General features: G+C 52.3%; 1 protein-coding gene and 1 long non-coding RNA gene across 5 annotated transcripts in view; one reads left to right on the top strand and one right to left on the bottom strand.

The window, feature by feature from the left end:
• Positions 1–26,691, top strand: part of Pebp4 (phosphatidylethanolamine binding protein 4) — a 235,862-nt gene that overhangs the window by 205,862 nt on the left and 3,309 nt on the right. The window contains exons 5-6 of the mRNA XM_052732847.1: positions 16,374–16,419; positions 19,016–19,129. Of these exons, the coding sequence (XP_052588807.1) occupies positions 16,374–16,419; positions 19,016–19,129 (160 nt within the window). The remainder of the gene's footprint in view (positions 1–16,373; positions 16,420–19,015; positions 19,130–26,691) is intronic.
• Positions 8,843–26,691, bottom strand: part of LOC128107216 (uncharacterized) — a 31,898-nt gene continuing 14,049 nt past the window's right edge. For 2 of the 4 annotated variants that reach the window (XR_008217007.1, XR_008217009.1), the window contains exons 3-4: positions 12,279–12,470; positions 8,843–10,019 (exon numbers count right to left, since the gene is read on the bottom strand). This is a non-coding gene — a long non-coding RNA (uncharacterized LOC128107216). The remainder of the gene's footprint in view (positions 10,020–12,278; positions 12,471–26,691) is intronic. The other 2 variants (XR_008217008.1, XR_008217006.1) reach the window with 2 other exon arrangements.

The raw sequence follows: 26,691 nt of genomic DNA, 5'->3' as shown, positions 1-26,691 counted from the left end.
GGTAAAGTCACCTGCTGCTGAGACTGACAACCTGACTTCAACCTCTGGAACCCACATCTGGGAAGGAGAAAACCAGGCACTGTGGTGGGTGGGTGGGTGTGTTCACTCATGCACAAGCATGAAAGCATGTTTACACACAGAGACGTATGTATGTATGTATGTATGTATATATACACTATATACATATGTGTGTATGTGTGCATGCGTGTGTGTGTGTGTGTGTGAAATCTTTAAACTTTTTAATGAGAATGCCTCTCCTGCTACAAACAGACCACTGTTCCCAGAGCAGAGGGCACTGGGGTTCCATCACGTGGACACACCAGCAGTCCATTTTGTCACTTCTTCTGGCATCCTTCTAAGAAAACATTTGAAAGACAGCATTAGGCCGGGCAAAGAGCATACCCCATGCCATCAGAAATGCTTAGCCGTCATTCAAAATTTGCTGCCTAATGACCTGTGCGGCCCCGTCCTCTCCAACCGTAGTTTCCCTCACTTCCTGGGCTGTGGCCATTGAATGGTTCCAAGGAACATAGAGCACATGGGCAAAGCAGGCCCTCCAGCCCAGATGTTTCACACGTGGCGGAAAGTGGAGAATGGGACGGTGCCCTGTCAGAGTTCACAGACGAAGCGACATCCAGGCCTGGCAGTAGAGACCAACATAGAGGGTGAGGGTGGAGCAACTGGTAATGACAGTTTAGGAAGCCTTCCTAAATGAAGCTGTGTGAAATGGACTAGAAAGAGAACGACACTTGGGCCAGAGAACCCACAGGCCAAGCGGAACTCATTAGCTCTCCCTGGTCAGGTCAGGCAAAGGCTGCTCAGGCTTACATGAAGAAACCTCCAGCCCCACTCACTCACCCAGTCTGCCCTATATCCCTGCAGGACTCTGTCCCCAAGCACATTGCAAGGGACTCCAAGGGTAGAGACCTGCTGACTCGTCCCATCCCCATCCCCTCTCAGCCCATGGCACCAAAGGCCCCTCGTGTAAGCAAGCATTGCAGAAAGTGACCTGTCCCTGTCTGGAAAAGCTTTCTGTCCCTGGGCCCGGCGTGGTGCATAGGTATGGGAAGCTCTGACTGGACCACCTTTTGTCCCACGGTTACCAGGGAGAGTCCAGCAAAAAGAGGAGAAACCAGCCCTCCCCTCAGGACTGGTTCCCTTTGCACAGCCCTCCTGTGTTCCCAAGTGGAAGCTGACGCACTTTGGGCCATGAGCCAGGAAGGAGACCAGGATACCTGAATTCCACTCCCAACTCTACTGCCCACTGGGACCATGATCTCGGCAGGTCACTTGCCAAGGGCTTGTGCTCTCCAGCTGCAGACTGTGGTTGATAGTTTTATGAAGGAGGAGTATACGACCCAGTGTCACACAGAGCCTGGAACCCCTTGGGTACCCCCTCTATGCCCTGCAGAAGGCTGAGTGTGACCTAGAGGTGCTGTATTGGCCCCACTTTAGAAGGGAGGGGACATGAAGGTTGGCTTAGGGTGCAGGGAACTTGCACTCCTGAGATCCTCTGTCCTCTGCTGACCCCAATTATCTGCAAGTCACCTGGAAGCAGGACTGGGCTAGTGCCTGATGGTCACACTGAGGATGCTGAGAAAGTCAGAAATAACTGCCACTCATTACAGACTCTGCCGTGGTGGCCCGTAGACTTTACCCTGACTGTGACCAGAAGACTCCAGTTAGGCAGTTCCAGAATCTTCTTTCCATCCTCAGAGGCTATGGGGGCTTTAATGATGCTTAGCTTATCTCCCTCGGGTGCTATGGTTTACCAAGATCCCCTGTGCACCCCCAGGTATTTATCTATAGTGAGTGGGTAGGACTGTTTTCCGCTTCATTGTGTAACCTGGGTGATTTTCTGTTCAACGACCAATTTCTACTATCCCATGGGGGCATGGACTCACAGAACAGCTTCATTCTCTCTCTCTCTCTCTCTCTCTCTCTCTCTCTCTCTCTCTCTCTCTCTCTCTCTCTCTCTCTCTCTCTCATTGAACTCATCCTGGGAACACTGGGGCAAGTATCTCTTTAAAAATCCTTCCTGCATAGCAGGTCACACTGGCCTGAAGCCATAACACCCTAGGCTGTGATCTCACCAAGCTCCAGGAAGCCAAACAGGGTCAGGCTTGGCTGGTCTAGGAGCAGGAGACCTCCCAAGCAAAACACAGGTGTTGCTGGTGATTCAGCAGTCCAGCCCCTCCCTCCCGGAGTCTAGCTCTTCTCAGGTGTTGGATGGAGACTGGGATGATTCAGTGAGCTCCTATCAGCACCCAGCCAGAGGAAGGGGGTGTGGTGCCACCTCTGGGCACTCACGTGCTTTCTGGGCCTCTGTTGGGTCCCTGGGTTCTGTTCTTAGGAATCGGGGTGTTAAGTTGTGGCCTCCTTTCCTAATCCCGGCCCAGTTCCTCAGGCTGAGCATTCTCGGCCATCGACCCAAATTCCTCCAGCTGTTTGTATCAGGTAAGGGAGGGAAGAGCAGCAGGAAACCTCTGACAGAGGCCCCCCTCCCCTCAATTATGGCCACCATCAGGCTCAGGGCCTCAGCCCCCCAAGATAGTCCCTTTTAGTTTGGGAACAGTGAGGATAAAAGGGGTCCATGAAATGAGGGCCGTCATTAGCCTGTTTTATGAGACCAGGGATATTCATTACACCCTAACCCCATTATTAGACGCTGCAGTGAGAGCTCTGGCCCATCCTTTATGGCAGTAGAAACTGAGGGGGTTTCTCCCCCAAAGGGGAGTACCGCTTCTGCCTCTGAAGAAGCTGCCCAGCCAAGGGGAAGGGCCGTAAGCTTTGGTCTCAGGCCTGCCTCTCATTGCCATTCCAACTCTCCAACCTCCAGATGCCAGACAGCCCACGACAGGGAGCATGCAGAGGGTGTCAGAAAGACCTGAGGTTCTCGTAAAGGGGTCCTGTGGAGGGCGTAGGAGTGATGGCTGCAGCCTGGCACAAGAAGGCATTGCCATCCCAGTACATCCACTTTCATCTACCAGGCATCATAACTGCACAGTGCACACCTACACAGCTCCCTCCAAAACGGCCTCCTTGTGTATGGCCCCTCCTTAGCTCTGGTCACAGCTTTATCTCTGTACTCTCAAGTCCCTGCTACACTAAGAGCTACCTCAAAGTAGGCCCTGTACTCAGAACCTAGCAGTCCTTAAGAGCTGAGCTGTCAGGAGCCAGGACAGGGCACGTGGACCCAGCTAGAAGGAGGACACCGTCCTAGCCCCAAGTCCTCTTTCTGCCTTTTACCACAAGACAACAGGTCTTGTGGCCTGGCTGCCCTCTCAAGGCCTTCATCAGCAGGTGGCTGAGAAGCAAGCTGCCTACCCAACCTAGGAGGTGCTGCTCTCACCTCCTAAACTTAACCCCTTACAGTAAGTCCGGTCCAGTGGCTAGCTGGCCTTCCCTTTGCACTCTACCCCACTTCCTGTCCCCCAGAAAGGCAACCATCTCACGGTAAGGGAACCCCCCAAAAGCAAAATCTGCGAGGGTGAAGACCCATTCCCCAGCACTTCAGTCCTGAGGGACAGGAGGGTGGAAAGCCAGTAGCAGGAGGCTGAAGCCCGCCCCACTGGGATGAGCCAGCCAGGCTGAATGGAGCGTGGCCGTAGCCCACAGAGAAGAGCCTGCAGATTAATCGGTTGTCATCTGCGTTCATTAAAGACCCCTTCGCCTGTGTGCACAGCACACACTGTGACTGCTGCTACAGAGGTTTTTGTCTCACTTCTCTGTGACCTAGCCTAGGTGTCCACACTCCCAGACTGCTCTGCAGGGGTGAGCCATAGCCTGGAATGACTACAATGGGCTTTTATTGGCAGGGGGTAGGTTAAGGAGTCAGCAGGTATCTATCCCATGACCCCCTTTGGGGTTCTCTTGTCCTGTCACCTGGTCCCCTTTCCTCCCATCTCCTGTGCCCCTCGGCACCATCACCTGGAATGGCCAGGCCCTCCTCAAAGTTGTGCAAAAGATCTATTTCAACACATTGAGACTGAGGATGCTCCCTGTAAGGGGTTGGATGCCAAACACCGAAAGCTGCCCCTGCCCCCCACTCCTGTGCCTGCCAAACAGCAGCCAGGGACCTCTTCATATGCACCTTCCCAGTGACTGCTGGCACAGAGTGGTCCTTTTCAGAAACGTCTGCCCAGGTTCTCATAGGGGCTCCCCTCTCCCTGAGGTCATGCCAGTCCCCCAGCCATTCCAGAGACCTATGGGACCAGCCATGAGGTCAGGGGTGGAGTTGGCTGCATGAGCCCGAGTTGTTTTTTCTCATTGTAACTTGCCAAGCTCCCCAGGTTGGCATTTGCCTGCTGGGCACTGTAAAGAGTGACACAATGAAAGGAGAGCAAGCCCTGGGCCTGACTGGAGACTGCATGGCCCCAGCCCCTGGCTGGGCTCTGGTGGGCCCCATTCATAATTCCCTGGGCCTAACAAACAGCTCTGGTTTGTCACAGGCAGGCAGAGACATGAAGGCCCACCACACAGGTCCCAGCACAGCCAGCTAAGGAATGAAAGGGTAGTAGATGGTGTCTGGTCGTGGATGGCACCTCGGACATCCGGGAGGAGGGAATACTAGATGAGGAAGGGGCTTGGCTACAATCCTCCTTCTGCCAGCGGAGCCCACAGAGAGGGTCATGGCCCTTTCGGGCCAAGTGCTTCCCATGCCATCCCCCCAGTCTTTCCTGTGTCTTCCCTCCGCCATTGGTCTCTGAGGTCCCTACCTACCCAGAGAACAGGAATACCCCACATCACACAGAGTTCCAGAGGGTGTACTGTCTGAGGAAGGATTATCAGGGGTTACCAAAAGCCCACAGGTACCTCAAGTGCCTATCAAATGGGGTGACCGTCACACCCCCAAGACTTCAAGGACTCAAAACCCCAGTGTCCCTATGTGACCCTCTTCTGGCTGTCCCACCCTGTCTCAACCACCTTAACTTAAAAGTAAGCACCTTAGGACCCGAAGGTCAGCCAGGGCCTATCAGGGAAAGGCTGCCCCGGGGCCAGAGCAGGAAAAGACAGGAAAGTGGAGTCCATCCAGGACCAGAACACAGAGGGTTCCTTTTGCTGCCGCCATATGTCTGCTGAAGAGTCCAGTCCCCTTCCTGGACCCAGAGGCGCTTAGGGAACCAGCACCCTGTGGCAGATAGCATCCAGGTTAAGCATGTATATGAATCACCTTGGGTTGTTGAGGGATGGGGGATTGTTTCATTCCTTTGACCACACTGGAAAGTGGGCCTAAGGTTTTGCCTAGGCCAGGCAAGCACCCTACCACTGAGCTGTGCCCCTAGCCACCCGCCCCACTTTTTCCACGTTTAAAAACTTGTGAAACAAGGCCCACTAGGTTGCCCAACGTGGCCTCGAACTCACTCTGTAGCTCAGTCTAATCTTCAACTTGTGATCCACCTACCTCGGCTGCGATTATGAGCCTGCATCACTGGGACCAGCTTTCCCTGGGGTTTCTTATTAAAATAAATGCTGGGATTTACTAGGCCGAGAGTGGAACCCCAGATGCTGCCTTTTCTAAAGCGCTCCCATCCCGGGCAGGCTGCTGGAAACTGCATGGGCCCAGTTACTGCTCTGGAGCAGCTGCATTTTCAGTAACAGGGGGCTAGTGGCCAGTACACAGAAGCCAGGCTCACTGTCAGCCTTTAGGAATGAGTGAGATGGGACTTGAACGGTGCTGAGGACAATTTTATCAAAATACTGTCTTGCTGTCAATTCTTTATGTCTCTTGTCCCTTCATTCGCCATTCCCCCTTCTAGGGTCTCTGCTGAAGATCCCGCTGGCCGGGACAGAAGGGGACTTGGGCTGTTTCTCCAATTGTCACACTTTCTCACAAGGATCTGTTTCCCAGAGCCTCCAACCCTTGCCCGCATCTTCTCTTTCAAAAAGCTCCTGATCTTTCTTCCTCACGCCACTCCCTCCTTCCTCCCTTTCCCCTCCTTCCTTCCTTCCTCCCTTCTTCCTTCCTTCCTCCCTTCTTCCTCCCTCCCTCCCTCCTTCCTCCCTCCCTCCCTCCTTCCTTCCTCCCTCCCTCCTTCCTTCCTCCCTCCCTCCCTCCCTCCCTCCCTCCCTCCTTCCTTCTCTCCCTCCCTCCTCCCTCCCTCCCTCCTCCCTCCCTCCCTCCTCCCTCCCTCCCTCCTCCCTCCCTTTTTCCCTGCTCACAGGGCAGCCCAGGCCTGGCTGCATGGATGGGAGGCTCAAAAGCCTGGATTACCAATCTTCTTCCCACCAGAGCTGCAAAGCGGGACCCGGCCCTGCAGGTCCTCGTGCTTCTGATCCTTTATTTGTCTAAGAAGTATCCCATGGGCCCCCTACCTTCCCCCATTTGTTCTTTACTGCCATAGGAAATATGGCAGTAGGATGGACTTGTCCAATGGGGCAAAGAGGGGAGACAAGGCAGAGACAGGGACCCAAGAGTCCGGCTGCTCGTGCTCTGGCTCCCCCATCCCTATCCCCGAAGCCACAGTAGAAGGCTCTTGATGGCAAGGTTTCTCACCCAGCTCTACACCCTAGCCCAGCCTGTGTGACCCAAACTTCAAAAACGCCCCTCATCTCCTAGATGGGGCCCAGATCCTCTACAGGTGCAGGTAGCTCCCGGAAAGCGATCCCAACCACCTCAGGAGCCTCCCAAGTTGGGGCGTGGCATTCCAGACATCAACCTGGCCAGGTACCACTCCTTGGCGGTCTGCTGTGGATTAGGAAGCAGAAGTCTGGTAGGGTCACCTCCTCCCAGCATTTGGGCCCTCCTTAGCTCTCCTCTCCACACAATTCAGGGCAGGGAGGGGGATGTCAGGTGTGGGGTGCAGTCAGCAGCCAGAAAGACGGGGTTCTACAGGTGAGAGATGAGGCATGATAAGAGCCAGGGCTGAAGAGTGAGTCCTGAAGCTCCCTGCGCTCCAGCTGGGCTGCAGTTTCTCAAGGCCTGTTTGTTTTAGGGATTAACTGCACTCCTGTCTTAATTACCGCTGGAGCCAGCATACCTGCAGCCTTCTACAAGCACCCAGGGAGGAAGGCCCAGGAGGACTAGACTTATGGGCCCACCTCCCAGAAGACTGCAGCCCCGCCCCATACTCTCTGCACCGCCCAGCCGAGGCTTACCAGCCCTTAGACCCTCCCTGGGCAACAGGCCAGCTCTGGGCCTACCCACAGACCTCTCCATCAGTCAGTTATCTGTCTGTTCACACTCCCTGCCACTTGTCTTATTCCCACGGTCCGAGCTGTAGCCTAGACACCTGCCCCGTTCCTCCCATCACTCTTACGCTCTGGTAATACCACCAGTGAGAGGCTGCTTGGGAGAGGAGTGCATGTGAGTGAGGGTCACACATCTGTGTATTAGTGAGAATGTAAGAAGCATAGGGATCTGAGTATGAGCATGCTAGTGTATGTGAGCATGTGTGTATGTGTGAGTGTACATGTGTGCATATATATATATATATATATATATATATGCCTCTTCATGTACAGAGGCAAGTGTATGAGAGATTATATGTCGTGGTTGTGTGTGAGCCTGTGTGAATGTACGAACATATTGTACATGTGAGTAGATTGTGTTTGCTGTGTTTAAGTCTATAAATGTGTATGTGTGAGCTCCTGAGTGATAGGTATGTCATGAGCATATTGAGTATACATGTTTCTGTATATTATATTTGTGAGCAAGTGGCAGGTAAGCATCAGCAGATAAGTGTGATCACACATATGCGTGTGTGTGTGCGCACGTGCGTGCGTCCATTTGAGGGAGAGGGTGTGTAATCAGTGCAAACATGTAAGTACATATGAATGTTGTATGTCTGTTGAATGTGTTAGGAAATTGTAAATGGGCCTTTTGGGTGAGCATGTGTGTGTGTGTGCATGAAAGCAAGTGCATATATGAATATGGAGGTGTAAGTGTGTGTATGCATGTACATGTGAGCACATGTGCATAAGTGTGTGAGTACACTGTATGTGTGTACATTATATGTGGACTATGGGTATGCATAAGTGCATGTGTATGAGTGTACTGAGTATGAGAACACATTGTGACTGTGAGTGTGTATGTATGAGCATAGATATATGTTTGGTGTGAGAATTGGAGCATATTGCGTGCGTGCATGCGTGTGTGTGTGTGTGTGTGTGTGTGTGTGTGTGTGTGTGTGTGATCAGTCACCATTCTCCCTGCCTGTGACTGTCTCTCCCCTGCCACTTACCCTTCTCAGCTCTCCCCACCCAGCTGCTGTGCCCTTCAAGGAAGCCAGCCCTCTGCCCCGTCTACACTCCCCCAGCCGTTCCCATCTCCACCGGTTCTAAAGAGGTCTGGCCACATTCTGCCTCCCTTTAGTCACAAAGCCATTTTCGGCCAAGTTCCCACAACTTCTGCCTTGTTGCCCACTGGGACCCTCCCTCCGATCCCTGAGGCTAGACCTCCCATCCATTCCCCAAGAGCCAAGCCCTCTCTTCCTCAGACAAGGGCTCCTGCCACGGCCCTCTGGCACGAGCCTCCTCCAGACCCGACTGTGGCCCTCTGTTCTCTGTGTATATGACAGTGTGTGTCTCTGTGGGGTGGGGGATGGGCGTGGGCAGAAGGATCAAGGAGTAAGAGAAGAAAAGAGGCCAGGCTCAGATGGTGTCATTAGGAGACATTAATGCCCCTCATCAAGGCCTATTAATAAACATCATACACTGCCTGCTCCACAAGCCTGGGGTGAGCACAGGCCCAGCGGGACAGGCCACAGTCACAGCTGGATAACCTCTGAGCCCTAAGCACAGCCATTAGCCTCGTGAGCTTGACCCGGCACAGGCACTTCCTGGGCCTGTCACAATCGAAGAGCACTGGCAGCCACAGAGCCCCCCCCCCCCACTCCCGCCACTAGCCTTTCATGAAGCCTCAGTGGAGAGCTCAGCTCAGTAATGACCCTTAGACTTGGGCGGCACTGTGGGGCTTCGGGGCTCTGTTTCCCAATTACAACTCCATAGCAACTCTGTGAGAAACCCCAGCTGTACATTACCATCACTACTTGGAGGTACAGAGACTGAGACACTCGGAAATTGAATGGCTCCTCAAAGTCACGAAGCTAATTGGTAATGATATTGGGCGGAAGTCTGGCTGGCCCGGCGGCACAGTCACGTCGGATGCCTGAGCCGCCTGTCAAGTGGACATCTCCATTTTCTTAGTCTTGTGACTGCCAAGAGTCAGACCAGGAAACATGGCTCCATAAGCAGAGCAGCAGGCCTCTACCCTCCAAGCGGGCGGCCTCCCAGCCTCACTGCGCTTCAGCAGAGACGGTCCTGGGAAATGTGAACTAACTCATGCAGAAACCCTGGTGAGAAGCCTGCCCCACTGAGGTTGTCCTGTGGCCTCTCTACACACACATACATATACCCACCCGAGCACATACACACATTCACACACAGAATTCAAATAAATTAGCGTTGGGTTTTTTTTTTTTTTTGAAACCTCAAATAAAAATTACTGTTTATAGAAGAGAGGCATTTGGGACCCCAGATCCCAAGCGCACATGCTCTGAGGGGAGCCACTTGTTGACCTTTGGCATGACAGGGAACCAAAGCCCAGCCTAACCCTCATCCCCTCTTGACCTGAGAGGCAGCTCAGCCGGCTAGGTCCCATAACCCTCCTGGGATGGCAGCTGAGTCTCTGGAAAAGAGAAAGGCTTTGCCTGAGATCTGTGAACTCAAGGTTCAGCCTGCTGATGGGATGGCTTTGGCTCTCCACAACCCGATGTAGTTCCTGACACCAGAGCCTGGCCTCCCCCTTGCAGGTCCGCCCTTCTCTTGAGTCTCTTTCAGACATGCATCTGGTGATTGGCTCTAACCGGTGGTCCAGTCTGTCCCATCTTCCAGGTCACTTCCGTGTTCACACGCTTAAGGAAAATATTAGTTACTCTTCTCATTGATCAGACATGAACAAATTAGGGGAGGGATTTGTCTTGGCGAACGGTTTCAGAGGGCACAGTCTATCATGTTAGGGGAGGCATGGTGGTTAGCAACGCTCTATATGAGGCTGCAGGTCCTCGGTTTTTGATGACCTAAGAAGCAGAGAAAATGAACCAGAAATGAAGCACATACAACTTTCAAGGCTTGCCCCCAGTGGCCTATGGGTGCCATCTAGGTACCATGTCACAAAAGGCTCCACAAATTCCCAACAGAGCACCACTGGCCAGGGACTCACGTGTTCAAACACAGCCTGTGGGGGACAGTGCAGACTTGAAAAATGGCAGGCTGATTTCTCAACTCAAGCTGTCCTTCCCTCTCTTGTTTTATCCATCATCCAAAACAAAACACTATACCTGTCCTTCAAAGCCCGAAGACTAGCCTCCTCTCTCTAGTTCTCTCAGATACCAAGTCTACTCCCGTTTGTCATCTGAGCACTGCCTACACAGTTGTTCCTTTGCTGATTTATCTGCCCCTCTGGACCGTGGGCTTCAGAACACCAAGAACTGTATCTCGTTAGTACTTTTATGTCTGCACAGAGCATCTCATCCATTCACTCATCTTCCCATCTCTCCAGCCATTATTCCTCAGAATCAGCTCCATGCTATATAGACTGTCATATACAGGGAGTGTCAAGTAAGCAGAACTTACTGAGACACCACTTACACCTCACATGGCCTGGAACAAAGGGCGAGGAGCACCTCTATTTTTCAAGCTCTATTTCTTTTTTTTTTTTTCTTTTTTTTTTTTGGTTTTTTCGAGGCAGGGTTTCGCTGTGTAGCTTTGCGCCTTTCCTGGAACTCACTTGGTAGTCTAGGCTGGCCTCGAACTCACAGAGATCCGCCTGCCTCTGCCTCCTGAGTGCTGGGATTAAAGGCGTGCGCCACCACCGCCCGGCTTCAAGCTCTATTTCTACAGACAACCTTGACCTTGGCCTTGGGAAATTTGCCTATTAACCCAGTGTGATAAAAGGTGGTTAAGCTTTGGGTGATGTTCCTCCCATCCCGGGCCACTACTTCCTGGGAGAAATCAATCATTCCTCTTCATCTATACCCCACCATGGTATCTGGGCACCTAGATTTGAAACCAAGCTCAGAATCAAGCCCAGGGGTCCTGTTGTCCACTGGTGTCCAGGTACCAGGATCTGCTGCCCACCCGCTGGTCTGTTCACCAGTATTCACTATGCTGTCTCTACTGCCCACCAGGGCAGAGGGAAGGACCTGACAAGTCTTTGATCTTGACATATGTTGAAGGAAACAAGTGTGCAAAATAATTGGCCCCCTTACACCCTGGGGTCTAGAAGCACTCAGTGGACAGGGGCCCTTAGATCTGTGCGCCTCCATCTTCCCAGGGGCTTCCTTGCACTTCCCCAGTGACCAAGCCCCAGGGCAAGAGCAAACCACAGGATTAATTGACTGGAAGGCTTTCCCTTAGAGGAGGCACCATCTCCAGAGCTGGGTCTCCTCCAGGCTGGCATCTGGTGGCCTGGCAGCCACAGCCCCTGGGGATCTCGGAGCCTGGGAGCTGTCAATGCCTTCCCCTCGCTTAGCCCATGTTAATTGCAGAATACACAGATTGCTGGGTAGCACTTTCCAGTGTTGTGCCTTTCCTGGCTCCTTTGCCACTTGGCAGCTTGCAGGCAGCTGTGCGAAACAGCAAGGAGCTTTCTCATTCGGTGCCAGGGTCGGGGAGTCTGGACTCCGTTCCCAGTTTCCTGTTGTTGTTGTTGTTGTTGTTGTTGTTTTGTTTGAGGGGGGTTGTCTTTCTTTGTCTTCTACCCAAGGACTGTGTTGCTCACTTCTCCTAGCACTCTCCCTTATCTCTCTGCTCCTTGCCTACTTTCAAATTTGGGGCTCTTTTTTGATGCCCTCCACTCTCCCTGAAATCAAAAAGCGAGACTTCCCCCTCTGCCAGAGGGAATCCCTAGTCAGGCAGAAGTGACTGAATCCTCCGCGTAAATGGGAAGAGGTGGGTGAAGAGATTAAATCGTCTCCTGAGTGCTAGAGGAAATGTTCCATGATCCTTTACCTGGAGGTCAGGTGGCCCCAGGACCTGGAGCTTTGAACCACCCCCCACCCCTTCACCCTCCATCCCCCACCCCCCACCCCTGTGGGTGGCTAGTGGCCTGTAGGTAATTGCAGCAGAATGAGGCCAGGGCACCAGCAACTCTGCTGAGACCAGCAACCGTCAGGCCCCTTTCACACCCACCAGAGATTCATGAAGCAAATTAAGAGCCTGAGCCTTTCTCTGGTGGGCTTTCGGAGAGGGGGAAGTGAGAGGCCTCGGATAGAGCAGTGCACGAGTGTCCCCACAAGGAGAGGAAACAAAGGGTATAGATGAGAAGTAGGACTGACCGGGGTAGCAAAGGGAAGGGGAGCTACACCCCTGCCCATTGTGTGCAGACATCCCAGGGGAACAACGATGGTGGGCTACAGCCCCTGCCCTGGAGATGCTGGAACCCCTCCGCTTCTGTCTGGTTGCATGGTCTACTGCTCTCCATCTTCCCATGCAGGGAGTGTGCTGAGATCAGACAACAGAATAGTGCCCTGGAGAATCAGAACATGAGTAAACAGTGGGAGAGACAGGTAGGCATATGTGCATGCTCTCACACACACACACATCACCACCACCACCACCACCATCACCAGCAGCAGCTTCCAACACCATGCTTTTGACTACTTAACCTGAGACAAATCAGCCAGAAGCATTTTAAGATGTTTTAAATCTTCTTGGTTCCCATGACTCTCAATCAAGCCCCAACTTTCCCCAAGTATTTCCAAATTCTAAGCTAGCTCAACAGAGGGACAGTGGATGCTGAGAGGGAAGCCAGCAAACAAAAGCCTCATGTCTACCAACGCAGAGAAACCCATGTGCTCCCAGAGTCCAGATCCTTCTGTGCAATTAGAATCTTTGTGCTAGGGCTGGGGGTGTTGTCCAGTAGTTGAGTGCTTGCCTGGGACGCACATGGCCTTAGACTCTGTCCCTACTATAATTTATGTGAATTCCTGTGCCAGGTAGTCGAGTGTGTACCCAGCACCCTATTGCATACATGCATGCATGGATGCACTCACATAAGCGTGGGTGCACACATACACACGCACACAGGACCAACTTCTAAGAGCAACTGCTTCTCTTACATCCTGTAAACATAAGGGTCTTCCCTACAGAGCAGTTTGCCACACCTCCTCCGACCAGAGATTCCCCTCCCCAGAAGAGGAGGAATGGGGAAAAGGTTGTGGAAAAAAGTCACTTCCATCTGTTACCATCTGTCCTTCACACTCATGAGGACTCCCTAGTGTCCTCCCAGGTACATGACACAAACATGCCTAAAACGTCCCTAGTCCTGCCACTCTAAAAAGCCCATCCTGGGCTTCTCAGCGTTCCTAGGTGTCAGAAATCCAACTGCATCTATGGTGTTCGTAATTTCAGTAATTATTTCTTTTTTTTTAACTGAGCATTTAGAAAAGACTCTTTCTGAAAATTTCAACTGTCCTCAGGTACAAAGAGGGACAGGAGGTTTGGGCTGGGTTTAACCAGGTCTCCAAGAACACCTGGAGTCCTCCAGAACAGGTGGAGACAGCAGGTTGGGGGCCGCGAAAAAGCTAAGAGTGTTGGGAGCTCTCGGTGGTCCCTGGTCTCTTGCAGGTTCTCCTTCAAAAGTGCAAGTAGTATCTGTGCCCCTCCAACGCCAGGCCCCTACCCACCCCCATCTGAGTCCCTCCTTGGCCTGGCCACTAGGGCAGAGCAGGCATTTCTCAACATCCCTCTCACATTCTGCTACTGAGTCCTGACCATCCTCCAGTGGTCCAGCTTTCCAGGCTGGATGTAATTTTCTACCAAGATATTTTAGGCTGGGATTTCCATTGTTGCCACAGGCCTCCAGATACTATTTGGTTTGGTTTAGTTTGGTTTGGGTAAGCCCAACACTCCACACATGCCAAACATCCCATTCTTCTGAGCCACACCCTCATCCATTTAATAATGGATGACTGAAAACAATGCTTACCAGTGGAGCAATGGGGGTGTCAAGGTGTCCTGAAAAAGGCACAGGGCAGTAATATGGGCTAAAAGGCCTGAGCCATTGATCAGTCAGCCTCGGGAGTCCCAGGGTCCCTCACTTCCTGAACATTCTGGAGCTCTCCCACTCATTACTCAAATGGCTTGGGACGACAGTTTGTTTAGCCTCTCTGGGCCCCCAGTTTTCTCAGCTTTTAGAGTGTGGCTTCCTTACTGATGTTGATCCCATAGTAGGAATCTCAGCCCCTCCGGGACCAACCCGAGGAGAGATTATAGCCAAAGGACACTTAGCTACCCTCACCCAACCTGAGTTAAGTCACAGCTACTCTGTCCAGTTACTGCATATGGATCCACTGCCATCACGTTCTACCCTTCCTGCCAGCAAGAGTGGCATCCATCTGTAGGATCGGCTTAGGCCACCCCGAGTAGCTAAATGTCCCAAGCACCCAAGTGGAACACAGGTGCAGAGAGGTAACAAGGGAGGCAGATAGGAAGAACAGTCGGCCTGATTCTGGAAGCCTAACCCAAGGGTTTGCATCTAGTCTTTACTAAGCAGCCCTAGTGAGTGAGAAGATAGTCCCAAGGTCTGAGCAAGCTTCAAGTCAGACTTTCCGCATGGGCCCAGCTCTGATTCTACAACAGCAGCTCCCTGACCCATATCACATGTCTCAGCCCCCACCCTCCCTGCTTCCCTGCCCTTACTGGAGGAGAGAAGCCTGGTTATTGCTCTGGGTGGAACCCAAGCCCACGGGGAATTGAAAAGAAACAGTCAACCTAGGTTGCTATTGTTTGGTTTAAACAAACCACTGGCTGGGCTGCCTTGGAGAGGAATGAGAGGGAAGCCAGAGAAGAGAGAGCAGGCTGCTGGGCTGGGCTCCCCTGCCTCCTCCCCATCTTGTTAGGGCAGTCAAGAGAGCTATTTTGGGAGAGTGCTTCTAGGCTTCCTTTGGGTCCTGACCTCCCCCTCTGGAAGGGACAGACATTGAGGAGAAAAGCCTCCAGGTCCCAAACCTCCTACCTTCACCCTACTCCCTCCTCAGCCTCGGCATCTCAGCTTCTGGTCACATCTGGGTCCGATGCCAGCCCTAGACAAGACCAGGCCCCAAAGTGGCGGAGCTAAGAGACCGCTCTGAGAGAAGCTCCCGGCAGGCTACAGTGGGCATCAGAGCAAGGGTCTGTGTTTGAAGGCTACCCAGGTGCACCCGAGGCTGCAGGAATAGGGATGGGAGGGGGAGGAAGGGAAGGAATAGAAGGAATAGAAGAAAGAGAATAGGGAAAATCAGATGCAGTGGGCTTAGGGTGTAAGATTCTGTCCTTCTAGCCTCCTGCCCTAGATGAAGATGACCTAGACCCTTATAGTTGAGCCTCGAGAAGGGACACAGACAAGGATACCCACAGTGAACAGTGGACACGCATAGCCTAAAGCCAGAGAGGTCAGATTCCTAACGCCTCTCCATCAGTGTCCCTTCTAGGTCCTAGAAAGGGCAATCAGCTAACCAGGGTACAGCCCTCACCTGCCCCAGCCTCACTCTCCCCCACCACTCCTCCATCCTGCCTCCATTTTCAGGGAGTGAGAGGCATAGACTGCCCCAGGAAAGACTGGGTAGAAAGGGGGCCAGGGCACAGTTAGGTGTTGGCAGAATCAATTAAGAACCAAGCTAATCACCATCATTATGGCTATAAAACCCCACACCTAGGGCCCTCGGGGCTCCCTGGCATGGCCTGGGGCCCCCTGAGCTGTGGCACAGACCCAGGGGCCTGGCTCCAGTCTCTTTCATCTAAGCACCCACCAGCCCTGCAAAAACAATAATTAGCACCCGCCTCCAGGAGCAGCTCATTATCCCACAGACATGGAGTGGAAGGAAGGAGGGCAGAGGGAAGCGGAGAGAAACTGAGGCCAAAAAGACTGCCCGGAGCTGTGGCTAAGTCCACTCAGGCAGTCCACTCTCTTCCCCTGACCTTCCTTGGCTTTCCTTGCCTCGTAGGCTAAAGGGTCCGGAGGAAGCAGAGTCCTCCCTCCTGTGAAGATGAGTTAACTAACCAGCCCCTAGGGACAGCCAGGCCAGGTGCCCCATGAACAGTTACACCTTGCACCCAGTCTCAGGTGCAGATGGGGAGCCTAAAGAAGCCCTTTGGGAAGGTCTCTATCAGGATTCACCTCAGAAGTCAGGCGTCTATTCTCTGCCTCCAGGACACCTCCCACCCCTTGACACCCTGCGTCTTGTCTCCTCTCCCCTAGGCTCCCTGAAGTACCATTTTCCAACTCCAAAATCCTCTCCCAGAAGCAGCCACATACACCCACTCCACCATCCCACTTCCAGAGAAAGGCCAGCTGCTGGGGAGAGAGGGGCGTTGCTGAAGCGTGGCAAGAGTCAGCCTTTACCACGGCTGCCCGGGAAGTAATCGACAGTCTTTCCCATCTCTCCTTTTAGGGTGCCGACCTAAAAACTGGCACTATTCGGGGCAGCGTGATAACAGGTGAGTGGGCCCCTCCAGCATCCCGTCTGCAGCCAGGGCATTAATGACAGTCCTCAGGGTAACCGTGACACTAATTCACAATGTGCAAATACTAAATATCGCCTCCAGAGGTTACCTGTAGGCTAGGTCACTGGCATCCAGGTCTTGTTGGTTGGTTGGTTGGTTGGTTGGTTGGTTGGTTGGTTGGTTGGTTGGTTGGTTGGTTTGAGTCAGGGTCTCATGTATTCCAAGGTGGCCCTCAAATTCAACATAGCTCAAGAGTTATCTTAAACTTTCTGATCCTCTTGCTTCTATCTCCTGAATCCCGGGATTGTAGCTATGCACCACCATGTTCGGTTTATTCCATGCCGGTGATGGAACCCGGGGGGCTTCAAGCATGCTAGGCAAGTACTCTACCAACTGAGTCATCTCCCCAGCCCCAAGGTCTACTTTTAAAGAAGCTGAGGCCGGAGTAGGAGTTAGGGGTGGAAAGAGGACTTCCCTCTATCATGCAGCAATGAAGGCAAGAGGCCAGCCAGCGGTCTAGCTGGATGGGGGGCACTCACGACAAAATTTCCTAGACCCCCAGACCCCAATCCCCTTCCTTCTGAGGTCCCCACTCTTAAGGTATACCTTGGATTCTATTTAAAGGGGATACTCAGATGGAGAGTTGGCCACAGACGAAAGACTAAATCCAAACGGTCCCACACCGTCCATGAAGCAGCATGGGCTGGCATCATGTAGGCCAATTCCAGCTCCACGTCGTGGGGACCCAGTCTCACTTCTCAAAACCTCAGTCTCCTCATAAAAATGGACCTAACCAAGTCCTGGGTGGAAGGAAGCTGTCATTGATATTCCTAGCCAACATGTGGGGAACCCACTTCCCACTCCCAAATCTTCACTTCCGGAGGTTTTGAATGGAGGAGGTTCCTTCAGGAAAGCCCTAGTAAGAGGGGTAAGGATAAGTTCCCATCTCCCCTGAGATTAAATCCATAATTCTAATTTCAGGTTTGTCTTTTGGCCATAAAGAATGTACCCACCTCAAGGGCACTAGGTAACTCCCGAGACCACCAGCCCGGCCAGAAGCCAACTGTTGTTACATCTGCCTTCCACATACTCATGTACATGAAGCAACAGTCTTTTCACTCCCCATGCCCAGAAGTCTTTCTTAGCCCTAGAAGTGTTTGAGAGGAATCCCCTGATTTCCCTACACTCCAAAGCTCCAAAGCAGCCTCGGAGCATTGGCATGCCATCACCTGCCCCCTTGTAGACCCCGAACTGCACAAACGAACACAGCTCTTGGCACAGCCTGCTCTGTTCCATCAGCACACACACACACACACACACACACACACACACACACACACACACACACATAATCTGATCTGCAATGGGAAAGATGAACAGTCAGGAAATCCCCTGGCTCTTAGTATGCTGGTGGCCCAGTGGCCGGAAGTATACTATGAGAACACTTCCAACAGTGGCAAACAGTCATTCCCTCTTGTGTTTCATGGTTAAGAGAGGAAAGGAAGAGGAGGATGGCCATGAAGAACCAGTGTTCCCACCCACTAGCGTCCTTGGAATTGTGCCTCCGCTCCCCACCCCCCCACCACCCCTGACCCGGGAAGATTCTTCTTGGCTCCAGCTTGTACGTCCTCCCTAGAAAGGGAAATAGGAGAGCAAAGTGGGAGGGCCAAAGCAGCCTTGGAAGGAGTTCCGGCTTAGAAGGCCTAGGCCAGGCCCACCAAGTTCCCCGTTGCTACATAGGCAAAGAGGAAGGATACCTTCACCCTACAATCTTAACCCCCCAAAACAGCCAGCCTCCAAGAGGGAGAATGAAAGGGAAGGAGCCCTCTCCCCCAGAGCCCCGAGCTTCCTAGCTTCCACAGTGCCTGTGACCAAACCTTTTGAACCTAGTCCCACCCACCCTAGTAACCACTTCCAGATCCTCCCAAACCAGCCAAGAAACTGGCTTCTTTAGGGATTGACTTCACAAGGAAATGATAAAAGGAAAAAAAAATTTAATTAAAACATACTGCCAGACACGCTCATAGGGGAAGATGGGTTTCTCTTGAGGCAGGAAATCCATCAGGATAGACTAACACAAAAGCTGAACACCACCAACTCCCATCCACCCAGGATGGCCTGGGAGCCTCGAGTCTTCATGCCAACCCGAAGTTGCACTACCAACAACAACACACCTACCTATCCCAAACAAACACCTTAAATACAGACATTGAAGGGGAGATCCCACCAAACCTAAGTCCTGATGGGGGAGGGAGGGGCGCAGTAGGTGTGACGTCATTCGGGTAACCCTAGGAAGGTCACCAAGGATGGAAAAACACAGATGATTTTTTTTTTTTTTTTTGGTTTTTCGAGACAGGGTTTCTCTGTGTAGCTTTGCGCCTTTCCTGGATCTCGCTCTGTAGACCAGGCTGGCCTCGAACTCACAGAGATCCGCCTGCCTCTGCCTCCCGAGTGCTGGGATTAAAGGCGTGCGCCACCACCGCCCGGCCGATATTTTTTTTAAGAGCAGCCAGGAGACGCTGTAAGCAGTAACTCCACCCTGGGTAGCATGGGGATGAACCCACCTGTGTCTCTTACCTTTTCTCTACAGACTACGGGCCTCCGACCCCCCCACCGACCACTGGCTTACACCGCTACCAGTTCTTCGTCTTTCTTCAGGGAACTTCAACCATCCCTACCCCCCCCAAACAAAATGAAAATCGAGGTGAGGCCTTCCGGACCTTCACAATGAAGCTAGGATGAATTCTGGGGCAAAACTCAAGTTGTGTGTCTTTACGGGCAAGTCAGAACTTCCATTTCCATCCAAGAGCCTTGGAGGCTGGGGTCAAATGGTAGTACTTCTTGGGAGTGAATTGATTGGGATGAATGTCCTAAAGGAGGTGTTGGGCTCCGATGCTGTCTCCCAGAAGTAAACACATCAGCCAAGGAGAGCCCCCAAAACTCTGCATGGCATGTACAGGCAACCACCCTACAACACCTCAGCAGGTAATTGTGCCCTATAATTGAGGCCAATCTGGGCAAGAGTACCCTGGAATGCCACCCTGCTGGTCTGTCTTCATTAGTGGTTAATTGCCTGGTCTGCCTTGCCATCTCAGTGATGGGGCAAAGATGTCCCCAGCCACACCTCTTCCCCCCTCACCCCCCAGCTTCTCTGAGCAATCCTCCTCAGACATAGGAGAGGACACATTTCCACAGCCTCCCCATGGCTAACCTGCCAGTTTGGCCTCAGTCATCACGACAACGGGGCTGGAAAGTTTCCCAGACAGACTGCAGGTAGATCACTGTGCGAGCCTTAGATTTCTTTTTGGGAAACTGGGCATAGAGTGATCCCTGTGTACTTTGTCATCTCCCAGGTTTAGGAAAAGGGAAGGTCCTGTAGAAGTGACAGGTGGCAGTGTAAGGGTACATAAACACACGTTCCCCAGGCTGTGCCAAGGCGAGTGAGAAGGCAGATGTGGGCAGCTGTTTCCTCTCCCCCAGTGACCCCAGCTAACTTCCACCCACTGGGAAACTGGCACAGGTATTGTCACATCGCCTGTGCCTGAGGCTCCAGAGGTAAGGAGCTGAAGCCCAGAAAGGGACTGGCATGCTGGTGGAGCCCTTTAGATGTGTGCCGAGCTGGGGCCATCCATCACAAAGGACTCGGCCCCTGGGGCCAAGATGGCGCCACTTTTCCACCCATGAACCCCCCCAGGTGCCTTCAGCCCCTTGCCCGCCGTGCAAGTCTGTTTTAAAGAGCTCTGTCAAGGACACACTTTTAAATCTGGATAGCAAGCACAAAGAAAGGGAAAAAAGAATGCATCTTGACCAGACCAAAGCAAGTTTCCCCAGCTTCCTGAGTACCCGTCTCGCCAAAATGACAGGAAGCCGCCAAGGCTCTGTAGCTGCAAGGTGCGGGAGAACTAAGGCCCTCTACACAGTTCCTGCCCATTCTATGAGACTCTTGAAGGACAAGGCAGTGCCTCAGCACTCAACCTGGCCTCAGCACTCGACCTTGGACTCCAGGATCCCAAGGCAATTTTGCCTTAAACAGGAAAATGCTCAGGAGAGGCTCACACTGGGAAGCTGGCTTTCTCCTGACAGGATGGAAGTGGAGAAGAGCATTAGAAGATGCCAGAAAGAATGGTGACCGGGGCAGGAGAGGAAGTGGGTGGTGTGTGCCCAAGACGTTGCCTTGGCCTGCTGAAATAAGGCTCCAGAGATGTGACTTAGGCTCACATCCATGAAAGGCAGTGACTCCAATGCTCGGCAGAGGCTGCCTCCCCTCCAGGACAGACAGCAAGGCAAGACAACTGCAAATCTATGAGGCCTGAAACCATTGTTAATCACTCTGGATCTTTACCAGAACCAGCATTCCGTACGTGCACACACTCACACTTGCTCCTTGCATGCATCTGAGCAGAATAAGACTCCTATAGTTTTCTTTGCTGCCAAAGGTTCTGGCCCTACCATGGGGGGACCTTCCATGTGCCTAGCCTTGTGCCAAGAAGAAACAGTCCCAGAGCCCACAGGATTTTCCCTGCCCTCAAGGAGCTGACAGTATAGTTTGGAACTGATTAAATAACAGTGCAGAACAGCTTATGATTAAGTCCTTAATTGCTTTGTTCTGACTCTGAGGACACAATAGTGCCATGTGGACTGTGAGTGGATCTTGTCCCTTCCTGGGGTTTCTTTCTCTCCAGGACAGCACCCCTCTTTGTCCAGGTAGGGAATTAAGGTGTTTTACTGTGGGGTGAGGAAATCTTGCTTCCACTCTCTGGCTGGTGATAATCTTCTCAGGCCCTCAGCTTCCTCTCTAGAAAGATGAAGTGCTCACTGGCATCCAACCTACAGACATCTTCCCCTGGGGCTTCCTGGAGGAGTGGAATATAGATCAGGCCTTGTAGAAGATCTGGACTCTTGAGTGGAGGAAGAGGGAGCATTTGGTTGTGGAAACTAGAGATACAAAGTTGGTTGGGTATTGTTGTTGTTATTGTTTTCAAGTAAGAAAATAGGGAGCAAGCCGGGCGGTGGTGGCACATACCTTTAATCCCAACACTTGAGAGGCAGAGGCAGGTGGATCTCTGAGTTCGAGGCCAGATTGGTCTACAAAGCAGTTCCAGGATAGCCAGGGCTGTTACACAGAGAAAGCTTATCTTAAAAACCAAGATAGATAGATAGATAGATAGATAGATAGATAGATAGATAGATAGATAGATAGATGATAGATAGGTAGATAGATAGATAGATAGATAGATAGATAGATAGATAGATAGATAGATAAAATAAAAATAAAGAAAGAAAATTGTAGCAAACAGAGGAACGGGCTACCAGAAATGTGGCATTAGTGGGTAGACCACAAGAAGCCAGTGGAGATTGTTTGTGGGAGAGGTAGCACATGAAAGTGACTCTCTAGAAACAAGTAATCTGAATAACCAGAGAGAACCGGGCAGGAGGCCCCTGGAGGAGTGCTGATGCGAGACAGTGAGAGGTCAGGAGAGATGGGCCCAGGGCGATTGCCAAAGCAGTGACTGTTGTGGTCCTTGCATAACTCGGAGTGTTGAGAGCCTGGTGGACGCTGCCCCATCTGACAGTGCTTCGGAACTCACAGAGCCCTAGGCGAAACCAACACTCAGGTCAGGGCACAGAGCCCTGCCAAGGAACACAGGCCCCAGGTCTTGCCCGGATCTCGTTTTCTGCCCATAGGATTAGCGCTATGAGAGATGCAGGCATGTTAGAACCAGATGGTGTATCCCCCATGGTGAACAGGCAGGGGCAGCTTCTGGAGGCTGAAGGGGGAAAGTGAAGAAGCCATAGGAGTTAGGCAAAGGGACATCAAAGATAAAGCTGGCTGAGCCAATTAGCTAGACAATTATAAATGTTTGCAAAGCAGTTTTGAAACTAAAGTAACCTAAAGGTCCCCAGTGTGACACAGGGTACAGTTCACTTAAAAAAAATGAATGAATAAATAAATAAATGTATAGCCAATTGTGTTCTATTCCTATTCAGGGCCTTGTCCTCTTTGGGACTCATTTGTAGGTGACAGGCTGACTGTGGCAATGGATTGCCACTGAACCTGCCATGACTGGTAACGAGTGGCAGGGGGCATTGTTCAAAGAGAAGAGGGTGAAACCCTCATCAGGATTCTGCTCTGTCCCGTGACTCAGGACAGACACATGTACTCAGAGAATAAGAACATCTTGACATTCAAGCTCTCTCAATCATCGTGTGATCTTGCACCTCACACCCCATACCCCTCGATTCCTATCTCATCAAAACAGAACAGATTAGTCTACAGCGGAAGGACCTGGAACTGATTTCCTGTGTTCGTCTTTCCTGTGTTCTGCCACACAAATGACAGCGTTGACCAGACTTGACTGAAGGGGCCAACTCCAGACATTCCTAAGTGGGGTTTCCACAGGGAGGACCTAGAGGGGTTTAAGCCACCCTGATCTAGTGAGGAAGTCCTGTGGTGCCATGATGCCACTCCTGTGCCACAGCCCATCCTTTCTTGTCATGACTGCCCAATGCCCTCGGCACTCCCAGGACAATGCCTCGTGATAAGTCGTGCACAACATCGTGCCCAGTGCACGGGACAAAATAGAACTGCAAGTCTCTGTTCCCTTGGGTGTGTGTGCCACCCTGGTGTAGCCTGAGAACTGGAGCACACAGAATACTTTGGAGAAGATATCCAAACATATCAAGTACCATTAGGGCCCCTGAAGCCACGACCTCTGATAAGGGCGGGTCATATTTTACTGACATCATCCTAAAGGCCATGCTTTGCCCAGACTTGGTGCTAGAGGCGACTCTGGCCTAGGACATACTGGACTTTCATTCTCTGCTTCCCGGTGTACTGCTCCCGTCCTACCTACATACACACACGTGCGCGTGCCCTCTAAACATGGCCTCAGCTCATCTGTGATTCTCCATGGTTTCCCTACACGTCTTTCCTAGCAGCAGCCTTGGCCTTGATATTTCCATTTCTATCTTCTAGAGAAACCAACTGATCCCATAGCAGCGCCCCGGCCCCCCAACAATACACAGATTCCTAGGAGCCTCACATGATGCCGGAACAACTGGTTCACCCATCCCTGTCTGCCAATCTAGATGGGCCAAGAATTCCGTCCCCCATCCCCACCCCACCCCCACCCCCGCAAGTCTGGACTGTCCCTCAGTGTGCTGTCCCCTCTCAGCTCAGCCTTGCCCCCACTCTCCTGATAGTGTCCCCTTCACTGTGTCGGCTCCCCTGGTGTTCTGTTGTGCTCAGGCATCTGCCTGGGTCTCCTCATGTTAGTAAATACTGCTCTACTCACGTCCATCCTGCTTCCGTCATGACACTAGAGATTCCTTGAGAGAAGAGGTCCTTCCTTCGATCATCTGTCACTTCGCCAAGCCTACTGTGGCCTCTCAGTCACCAAGTGTGTGTGTGTGTGTGTGTGTGTGTGTGTGTGTGTGTGTGTGTGTGTGTGGTGATGTTACACCCACAGACACACATTTGCAAGCCATTCACACACAGATCTACACGTTCTCACACCCCCACCTTCACACACACACACACACACACCATGTCAACATCCTTCAGCACCTGAAGAGGCAGCCGCCTCTGTGAGTACTCATGCCTTCAGATGACAACCTCTACATCCACGCCCTCTCTGTCCAACCCCAGGCCAGCAGGGCTGCCTCTCTGCCAGCTGCCCAGTACTCCATGACATTTTCCTTTGCCTCGCCATGTCCGGAGGCAGGGTGGTGACTGACATCCCCTGAATGACCGAGGAAAATTGAAGTCCCTGATAAGCAAAGGATCCACAGCTAGCAGCAGGCCAACCTTCTCCTGGCAGATGGCTCTTACCACTGGTACCAACACACTCAACACTGCTCTCCCTCCACACCACCAGATTGCAGGGCTCTGGTGCAGGGACAGACAGGAAGCAACTGCATCTTTTCCTGAGCCTGAAGGTGGTCATCTTATGCAATGGCACCTTCCTGCCTTTGGCCAAGCCTCAGACTCCTAAAGAGCTACAGTCTGCACTCTGCTGCCTCTAAGCCACTGGCCCTCCGTTGCCACAAGCCAGTCATGTGCTCCTCTTGTGTCGGGGGACGTAGAAGAGAGTAGAGGAAGGACTTGGCAGTCATTTGCCAGTAGCAACACCTGGCTGGAATCTGTGGAGTATCTGTGGGTTTCATGATCTATGTTCTGTGATATGACAGATGGCATGCCACTACCTGCTCCAGACACCACTCAAAGTCCACGAGTCCAGGATGGGGCTTCTGGGAGAGTCACCACCCCAGGGACCTTCGGTGGGAAAACTCACTTGTTACAAAATGGGATGAAAATGGCAAGCAGGGATGGTTAAGGTTTGAAGCTAGACAGCTGTAAGGTGCTCCCCAGCACACAGACATCTGGATTCCAGGGTCAGCGAGGAGGAACAGGTATGGGCCTGCCATACAATGGCTTCTAAGTCTTGCTTATGGATCTGAACACCTGCAGAACAACCTGGGTGCGTGAGACAGGACCACTGTGGGGCCACAGGCATGAAGGCAACAGAGCCCCAAAGCAAAGGCAGTGGTGACATTCAGGAACAAGGCTAGGAGGGACCCCATAAGCCTGTAGGCAAAAGCTAAAGCTCAGAGGAAGTTGGGGAGTATGAAGGGAAGAGGCCTTGGAATAAAAGGAGGTCATAACTGGAGAAGAGCCCCACCCTCAAACTACTGCCCTCCAGCACATAGACACAGACAGACACAAACACGCACATACAGACAGGGCCCACTGCAGAACAGCTCAACCCAACCCCCTATGACCTCCCACAGTGGTTCACCTGGCCTGGCCCCAGAATCCCCCAGGGCCTAGCCCCTGATCGCATCCCACTGTGGCTTGTGTGGCAGACAGCTCTCTTTTGCTTTCATAGGGCCCCCACCCACCTGGCAAAAGCTTGGTACCTCTGGGTCCCTGGCAGGCACCCAGCTGGGAACATCCTAGGCAGCACACAGTCAGGCACCCTGTCCAGGAACTACCTGAAATTTCTGTAGGCTGAAGGTAGATCTTTTGGAGAAATGTACACCAGCAAGGCGAAACATCGACCATTCAAAGCAAAAGAGGACACGTAGATCATGGAGAACCCACAGATAACTCCCAAATTCCTGCAGCCAGCCATTGCTACCACCAAATACAGGGACTAGTGGGAGCTAACCTGGCCCACTGAATTCCTTCATCTCTCCCCCTTCCCCATCACGGCCCTCGGCTACAAGATGGAAGGAGGCCCCAGTGGCCCCTGGCTGAACAATGAGAAATCCCCTCATTCCCCTCCAGTTCTCCTGGGTTCTCTTCTACAGAGGGTAGAGCCTCCCTCCTGCCCATATGGACCAAAGTCCCAGGTCCCAGTGGTCCCTCTGTCCCAAAGCCTCTCGAGCCAGCGGGATCAGCCACTCAGCAAATACTTCTCCAGAAGTAATTGGATGTGATGGAACGAGGGCTTTTCAGCTCCTGAGCGAAAGTCTCTGGATGTCATTTAATGGCACAAAAAAATAAAAGGCTCAGGCCTCCCGCCTACCACTGCCAGGACATCATTAATCTCTGTGGAAGGCATCAGCGCTTCCGTCGCTGCATCCAGCCCTGGCGAGCCAAACAAATTACAGACCTGAGCCGGGCTCTCCATGGGGGAGTTATTAGGTTGGACTTGAATATGTGCTGTTTCCTTCAGCGCCGCCATCCTCTGCTCTCCCAAAAGGGAGAGCAGAGCGAGGCCAAGGCCAGGGCAGAGGCGAGACACCTTGGTTACACACAAGTCGCTCGCTCTGGGGCTCAGGCAGCTAAGAGCCGGGTACCTAGGTCCCTGGATGGACTGCCTGGAGCAGGAGTCGAAAGACAATAGCTGAGAACCTGGTCTTTGGTTCCTTGCCTTACCTGAGTGGGAGCTGCCTCCCTCAGCCTCCTGACCCCACATCCCTACGCTGAAAGGACCAAATGGAAAGTCAGCTAGAAACTGTCTTTCACCGAAGCAGGGTTTAGCATCCCTGACCTATGATATTTGGGAATCTGAAAGTGGGCTTGCTGTAGGGACTGTGAGCATCAGTCAGGAGCCAGCTACAAAGCCGTGCTACTAGACAAGGCCTCCCTGACCAAGACTGGGTTGTTTTTAATCCAGTGTTAATTAGGTGATATTAGAAATTCACTGAGGTCAGGAATGAAGCTAGGTAAAGAGATAAAGCCACCACCTATGCCTAAGAGAGGTCCAGGGAGGCCCTGCCAGGGTTACATAAATGGGATGAGCACAGAGATTCACTCAA

Source organism: Peromyscus californicus, unplaced genomic scaffold (assembly GCF_007827085.1).
Source record: "Peromyscus californicus insignis strain IS unplaced genomic scaffold, ASM782708v3 Scaffold_12__1_contigs__length_115047231, whole genome shotgun sequence".
Classification (NCBI taxonomy): domain Eukaryota; kingdom Metazoa; phylum Chordata; class Mammalia; order Rodentia; family Cricetidae; genus Peromyscus; species Peromyscus californicus.
Note: the sequence above shows the minus strand (reverse complement) of the source record. Positions and strands in the feature narration are given on the sequence as shown.